We start from the raw sequence: 8,464 nt of genomic DNA, 5'->3' as shown, positions 1-8,464 counted from the left end.
CTTAATCTAAACAAACCCCCCAACAGAGTTGAATAAAAAGAAATAGATGGTGGGAACTCTTTTAGCCCTTTAATATGAAAACAAGAAAGAAAAAAAAATGTCATAACCAATTGATTCTAATTGATTTATATAAGTTAATTTTACCTAGTTTTTGGATTGATCTTTACCAGCTGCTATACAGTCAAATGGTTTTTTGGATTGAATTAAAATGGAAATTGAGCCTAGTATTCTAATTCTACAGAGAGCACCAAACCTCCTTATTCACAATCATCTTAAGGACCATGGTTAGATTGAATGCATTATCAAACTGCAAGGGTTAAAACTAATCAAACAAGAAACTTGACAGCTAAATTAGCATATAATAACTTTGCAAGGAAAAGCTTTATTCATTTGATTACAGAAAGTGAGAAATCGATTTTGTTAACAAGAAACTTAGGGCGGTTAGTACAGTTCAACACTCCCCCCATCTGCTCATCCTTGAAGCCGATCCTTCTCTTTGAAAGATGCTATGACTGTTGTTGTAGTCATTTGCAGCATCTCGACACTGCAATTTCACTGTTGTTAGTCCTCTCTCTCTCTGAGTTGTGCACCGTTCATTTTGATAACCACTGAACATGGCAATCACAGCCGAATATTTATTCTCTCAGACATTCTTACAATATCTGAATAAATCTTATCACCTCCCAGCTCAGCACCAGTGGCCCCCGCAGCAACTCGCAAAACATCCTCAATCAAAGCAACATTTCCCATAATGTCAACATGTGCACCGCTCTCTAGACCCCTCCCCTCAAGAAAACTTGCCGGTGGCTTGTGCCTATACTCTCTTATGTATGTAGCGATCCCAGATGGGTTGAACCGTGTTCTTCCTCTCCACCCTTTTGCGCACATGAATCCAGCACTCAAAACAGGAACACTTTCGTCACCATCGACAAAGTACACCCCTCGTTTCAAGCAGCTATCACCGCTTTCATCTGCCAAGCTGTCGATTTGGAAAGGAATACTCTTGCACCTATTAGACAGTGATAGCTTGTATACGTATGATCTTTCAGTGGGAATTCCAACACCATATAAACAGTAAATTTCCATATCCGGAGCATCTGGTAACCTGCAAACAAATATATGATTGGTACTGTACTGTGACAAACTCTAGGGAACATCAGATAGAGAAAAGTAATTGCATTGAGCTTGGGATTAAATTGGCAGAAACATACCAACAAATTTTGGATTTGTTTGTTTTTGGAGTCTAGGACTGTAAAACATACCAAGCTACTTAGGCTCGATTGTGTTCGGCTCGTTAAAAGTTCGTTTGAAATTGACTCTTATGTACACAAGCCAAGTTTGAGCATATTTTAAAGCTAGTTAAGTTTTCAAACCAAACTTGAATAACCTACTATTCAGATCAACTCGGTTATGTGCACTATAACAAACCAAGCTGCTTGAGCTAAGCACATGATTGGCTCGATTAAAACATGTTTGAGATCGACTCAAAAGCTAAACAAGTCAAACTTTGAACACATTTTGAAGCTCGTTAAGTTTTCAAGCCAAGCTTGAACAAGTTACTACTAGACTCATTTACAACTCTATTTGAATCACGCGTAAATTAATAAGAAGCCACATGTTATTACAAAATCATCCAAAAACAGAAGATAATAGCTGGAAAAAACAGAAATTTTATAATGCGTTTGCAGCAGCAGCAGTAAATATGATGAAAAGAAAATGGGAAAAGGAAATGCTGGCACAACGAAAATTGTATTTGTAGAACTAATATTTCTTTATGGGCAATACGAGAGGTTCTCATTACTTCATGAACAAATTATGAGCACTGATAGGTAAAGGCTAAAATTGGTTTAGGTATGCTTTGAAAACTTTCTTGGAAGTCAACTGAAGTTTACAGCAGTGAAATTAGAGGATAACTATACTTACTTGGTCTCAAGTGGATTTGACCAATACTTGTAATGGGAGTATTTGGGATCATCTAGATTCTCAGCTATCCCATGAGAGAAGTGAGCCTCAGCCCGTTCCATCATTTTGGGAGCTACAAAGCGAAAAAGATCAATGAGACTATTTGCAGTGTAAACTTTTTTTTCGGCGACTTTACGAATGCTCTCACGGCTCATCTCATCATATTCTGTCATCACCTCTTTGCATGATGTGTCGGAAATAGTAGAGGTACTCGTGCGCAGAAATTCCTGTTGATGAAGGGTTAGCCGTCTATCCATGTATAAAGAACTATAACCAACATCTGATAACAATTTGATACAAATGAAAGAAAATTCCACATAGGCGTATAAAGTAATATCTAAGGTTGACATTCAATTGCATAGATCATGGCTTTAGCCTGAATAAAGGGAGAAAATGGTTCTTCCTCAATTGAAATGCAGGATAAGTTATTTTCTATCAGGCTGCCTCGGCATGCAAATTGACAAAGGTGCTCAAAGAAGTAGTTAGAAGAAAATTTGACAGAATCACTTCATATTAACATTTGCAGCTACATTTGTGTATTGTAAACTACTTTATTCTAAATGTAACATGATAATTTCAAGCTAAACGAAAAATGTACAACCCACATGAAAGAAAAAGCACAAGAGTGGTCATTTAGAAAGTAACTATAGGGCTCTTTTGGCCGTCCAAGGAGATTTAGCCACCCAAATTTGTTTTTCCATATATGTAGACAGTGTACTAAATTACGGCACACTAATGTTTAGACTTGACGTAGTTCAAACGTACCTTTGCAATTTTTGTTTGCAAGTTAATTGAATAGAACAAAAATTAAATTCAGTTCAGTTGAACAAAATTTAGGAAAAACTATACCTTTGAACCAAGATTGGGGAGCTGTGAAGAAGGTAACTGTGATTCTTCCTTGCCAAAAGAGACCATCCTTCCATACTTCACGGACTCTTTAACTTTGAGTCCTCTCTTTCCATCAGTATTGTTGTTATTAATTTCACTATAGGGTTGCATATATCTTTTCTTTGCCAAATCACAATCAAACCCCTCCTCTGGAGACCAATCCAAGTTACCCCAAATTGTCTCTCCTCCTTTTGGCATCAAGGAAATGATGGAGTCCCATGTTCGAGATACCCGCATGACATGTTCTAGAGTTTGAAACCCAAGAAGCTCGGAATCTAAAAGACCAGGAGCCATAGCCCTACAAGACGAATTAAAGGTTTGAGTCCCAAAAGTAGGAAATTATTATATCACTATCAGCGTATTTTGATATCATATGGAAATGAAATCCTTCCAATCTCTCTTATGCAGCAACACAAATGAGTACCTTGTTTTATAGCATTTAAAGTTAGCCAAGTTTCTCATGTACATGATCATTCTATGCAATTTCAGGATATTATTTTGATTATTCTGAAACAATTTTTCTATGATACACTGGCTCCCTATTTTATTTTCGTAGTATCTGATGTTAACCAAATGCATTATTATGAACATGATCATTCTTTACAATTTCAGATTATTGTGTATTTTTCAAGATTGTTAAAATTGGGATCCTGAGTGGGATCGTTGGGAGGGACTCATAAATCAGATCGTAGAATCTGATAGAGAATCGTAAGATTCTATTTTCAATGCAAAATAAAATAAAAAATTATGGATAATGATAATGTATGTTACACAATTTAAAAAGACTAAGAAAAATGATAAATTTGATATAATGCATTTTCTATGTTAATATAAATTGGAGGAGACGATTGAAAAAGAAGTTTGTAGTCAAATTTTTTATATAGATATACATATATACATATATATATAAGAAATAAATAATAACAGAAAAATTGTAGCATCGGAATTGTAATAGAATTGAGATCGTATGCGATTTTACATGATTTTATGAATATGATCGTAATCACTTTAAGATCGTTTACTAAATTTAAAATCCTAGTGTGATCCGGATCGTTTGACCCAATTAAAATCGTAGGATCGTAAGATCTACAATCCGGATTGAGATTATGATAACCATGGTATTTTTAACTCTTCTGAAATAATTTTCTATGATGACTCGTTTCTTTTAGATCGTTTCCATTTTAAAAGGTTGATATGTCGCTTGAAATGACACAACCTGATTGAGGCAGTTCGTTGAAATGATAGGAAAATAAAAAAATGTAATCGTTTCATGCAGTGTGAGAATGCTTCAAGGACCGGTTAAATGATTTATGAAAGTCCTTCAGGCTGGGTCAGCTTGTTGAGCGGAATGAACTTTTCAAACAGAAAGCAAGCACAATAACGGAGAGGTTGCAAAAGACGAACCTGACAAAAGCAATTTCTTTACCCTCGGCAGACAATATATTACCTACGGTCTTCGGAACACCAAGAAATGCGGGACCTATGTTCATGATTGCTTTGATATGCTTGTTGCACCAACCAGGACCCCCGCCGCCACCCATAGGAGAAGGTGATTCAACCCATTTAAGGAAATGGAGGAAATAAATAACCCCCATGGAATGAGGCACCACAACCACTTTCTTATAGCCATTGGTTACATACATAACCTCAATTTTACTCTTCAATCTACTAAGAGCTTGGTCCCTGATCTGCTTGATTTCAATTAGAAATAGATTAGAGTCACTTATATTTAATTGTAGCTGTTCAATTTATAGCTAATGCTTTACAAATTTAAAGAAAATTGACTCCACAATGAGGTAAACGCGAGCACACAGGAAAAAAAATGAAAATTATGGGAGTGTATCAGACAAAATGAAATGGCTCTATCTTGTTTTCCTCAGCATTTAAAAACAGAACACCTTCCTTTTGGACCTTATAGTCATTACCCACTTGCTCTAAGAACAGCACACGAACGAGTGCAGCATAACACAAAGGAAAAATTATCTAATAGGTCTGGTCTATAGAACACATGGTCACTTTGTTCCTATTTTTTAGACTAGACAACGTAGACTAGTCAATTTGATTACATATTTCTCTATCAGTAGGCATAAACCGGACTAACCAAACAAATTCTCAAAAAAAATACAAGAGTATAGAAATGATATGTTATGTAAAATGCCAAACATACATCAATTTTGCTGAACATGTTATGGCTAGAAACAGAGAATATTGCAGTAATTACCAATAAATCAGAGGTTACATAAAGATATACACAAAGCAAGAAATTAAAAACCATAAAAGAGCATATCAATTCAACTGCAAACAACTGATCTTGGACACAAAAGAAAATGAATGTTGTGAACTTGTGTTGGTAAAATCCCACAATTGCCAAAATTATAATAAGAAAAGCAGAGGAAGATCGATTATACCTCTGTATTCTGAAAAGAAAGTCTCCAATCATAAGCAGCCATGTGCATATTCTTCCCCTCATAGCCAATTTTCGCCAAGTTCTCGATCAGAACAGCCCAAACAAAATATCCAGGAGCGAAATAGTCAGCAGCAACTAGTCCCGGCACTGGCCGGACACGAATGCCCGGGGGATCGAGTCCGGTCACATTGTCCAATGAAAGGTGCTCCAACCAACACAAAGGCCTAAAATTCCAGCATAATTCTCAAACAGGTTCATAAGTTCAATCCAAAACTAAACTTTCGAAATCAAAACCAATTGAATTCAAGTCCAACAATGAAATTCCAGCATAATTCTCTAATGGGTTCATAAGTACAATCCAAAATCAAACTTTCAAAATCAAATCCAATTGAATTCAATTATGCAAATTTGAATCAAACCTCTTGAAGATTTCACTAAAGCTACCGGCCCAAAGCCGTTTTCGGAACAGGCCTTCAGAGCAAGGCTTGCCTTCCCAGAGCTCTAGGCCACCCGTGACAATGCCAGGCACGAGAACAACTGGGTGAAGAGCGGTCAAGCCTTCGCGCTTTAGCCGTGCCCCGGGCAGTTCAGGGACTCTGAGACCAGGCAAATTTGCAGGCAAACAGTGGCAGAGAAACAAGAGAAGCCACCAAGTAATGCACATGTATCCAATTGCCCAACAACAGTAATCAACACACCTCCAATCCTTGTGTTGCCTCTTGGGCTTCTTCTTCTTCTGCACATTCTCAGCAGTGGAAACAAGAGCTTCATCTTTTTTCTTCTCAACTTTTGGTGTCTCCAATGATTCTTTCTTGTCAATTTTGGGGTTATCAAATGATTCAAAACCCAATGAAGAACACTTCACTGGCTCTACATAGCATAGCTTTCGCAACCGAAGGATCGAAGCCATTGCAGAGAGAATTAGCTGAGGATTTTAGCAAAAATTGGAAACCCCAAGAACTACCCTTTAATGGGAAATAGGTGATTGAGGCATGGAGGTAGTGAATTCAGCAAAATGCGCGATAAAAAGAGTAACCCATTAATGGACAATTGAGAGATGGAGGAGACTTGATAGAGATAATAAAATGGTGTCATATATAGTAAAGAATGAGGTTATATGAGCGTTACAAAATGCAATCCCACGTGGAGGAGAAGAAGATGTGGGACAGTCACTGCGCCAAGGATTCTCGAGTGAAATTTTTTTAAAGTTTTCTAGCGTGCTGAATTGTGTGGTTGAGATTTATTGACAAGTCACATCAGAAAAATTGATGTGACTTGCCAGTAAAACTCAACCACAATGTAGCACTTTAAAAAATTTTAGAAAAATTTCATAGATCCTTACTCCAGTCACTCGGTGCATCAAAAACAAATACATGAGAGAGAGAGGCTTGTTGTTAAACCATAATAAGTAGGGGTTTTGGGGTTGAAGGGGCAACACATACCTAACCCTAAGGTCTCTAAGAAAGACACTTGTCTTGGCCTTTACATGGAATCCTCTCTCAGCTGTCACCATTGCCTTGAGCCTTCTTTTTCTCTTTCACACGTGGAGGTTTCTCTAGCCCCTCTCTCTCTCTCTTAAATCTTCTTGTGTGTGTGTGAAAGCAAAGAAACAGAGGTGGTCAGGGGTGCTGTGGAGGAAAGAAAAAAGTGAAAGAAAATGGAAATCCATAATGGGTTTTCTTTTTCCTTTTTTTTTTTTTGGTTCTGATATGGGAATTCTCGAGGTATGGAGCTGTATACGGTTACTGTTTGGGGAGAGAGAATCCAAGAGAAAACAGGCCCCCAATCATCGGGAAAAAATGCACACACTACAATAAACACAAATACCCAAATCTCATCCATGGTTGTGATTGTGGTGGTGCTGATGGTGGACCAGATTGCAAATTGAGAGAAATCAAGGAAGAAAGACAAAAAAGATTGATAGTTACATGTAATATAGGTGATTATAAAAGAAGAAGAAAAAAAAAAGATATAAAGAAGAAGACAAGGGAAAGAAGGCACAGGGTTTAAGAAGCTTGGAGGTTTGTATATAGATCAAATTCTTTCTGCATTCAGGTCTGCTCTCTGCTGCTGCTACGGTTGTTGTTGTCTCAAGCAGCGGAGTTTTAGCTGAGAGACTGAGAATTCCCACTGGTATCGTTTTGCCCATCCCCATCCGCAAAGACTCTTGCATTTAACTGTTGGAATTCTGTGTTTTTTTGTTTTCTTTTTTTATTCCCCAAAATTGTAGGATGATAATTTATTAATAAAATTAAATTATAACTAAGGAGTAACCACTGTACTATCCCCTCCAATTCTTGACATTTCTCTCATTCGGGCAATTATTCAGTAATTTAAGCGTATAAACATGTAATATTCTATAATATTGTGATTAGTAGATACGATAAATATGTGGGGTATTGTGTTGAATGATTGAGAAATATAAAGAGATATATTAAATAATAATTAATTAAAAATATGAACACGTAATACCCCTAGATTATTGAATAATTTTCCCTCCCATTCTATCTATAACATTACTGGGTCAAAGTCAAACCATTGTCTGAATATATGAGCACAGAGCATATATGCTAGGGTTGTGGGTACAAATTTTTTCTTTTTTTTCTTTTTTTTCTTGGGTTTGATAAATTATACCTTTTTTGAATATTGATAAATTATACTTTCACCCTCAAAATATGACTTCTTCTTTTTTTCACAATTTATTTGGTTACTTAAAAAGTCAAAAAGTCATTATAAGTTAATATATTATATTTTTATTTTTTTTATACATTTTTTTTTATAAAAGATTAAAATAATCAATTCAAAAAAGTATCATTTCAATTCTTAGAGCATCTCCAATTAGGTTTTTTTTAAAGAGGCATGTTGGCTATTATAATTAGTCTTCTCCTATTTTACCTTTTCCAATGAGCTAGCTACATTTCGAGAGGTTCTTTAACCACTTTGCATGGATAAATAGGTAAAATAAAAAGTAGTATTACAACATCCACATCAATCTCAATAGAATTTGAATCAAACTATAACCCAAAATTCACTATTGTATTACAACATCCGCATCAATCTCATATTTATGTATACACTCAAACTCTCTATTATACAATCCTATGTCATTAAAATATTTTTTTTAGTTTTTTATTATATTTTATTTATAATTTTATGTATTAATACTGTATTTTATTTCATTAAATATTATTTATTATTATTTTTTAT

General features: G+C 35.7%; 1 protein-coding gene across 1 annotated transcript; it reads right to left on the bottom strand.

Moving 5' to 3' along the window:
• Positions 1 to 339: 339 nt before the first annotated feature.
• Positions 340 to 6,429, bottom strand: LOC114291097 (Lecithin:cholesterol acyltransferase family protein). Its single transcript, XM_028235128.2, has 6 exons — positions 5,677 to 6,429; positions 5,259 to 5,481; positions 4,255 to 4,538; positions 2,812 to 3,148; positions 1,924 to 2,189; positions 340 to 1,105 (listed from the first exon to the last, which is right to left on the bottom strand). Exons 1-6 carry the CDS (start codon positions 6,165 to 6,167, stop codon positions 622 to 624), a joined length of 2,085 nt encoding a protein of 694 aa, XP_028090929.2. The 5' UTR covers positions 6,168 to 6,429; the 3' UTR covers positions 340 to 621.
• Between the last annotated feature and the right edge of the window lie 2,035 nt (positions 6,430 to 8,464).

The sequence above is a fragment of the Camellia sinensis genome, chromosome 14 (assembly GCF_055761805.1).
Source record: "Camellia sinensis isolate YWXY chromosome 14, ASM5576180v1, whole genome shotgun sequence".
NCBI lineage: Eukaryota > Viridiplantae > Streptophyta > Magnoliopsida > Ericales > Theaceae > Camellia > Camellia sinensis.
The sequence above is the reverse complement of the archived record's forward strand: the minus strand, read 5'-3'. Positions and strand labels throughout refer to the sequence as shown.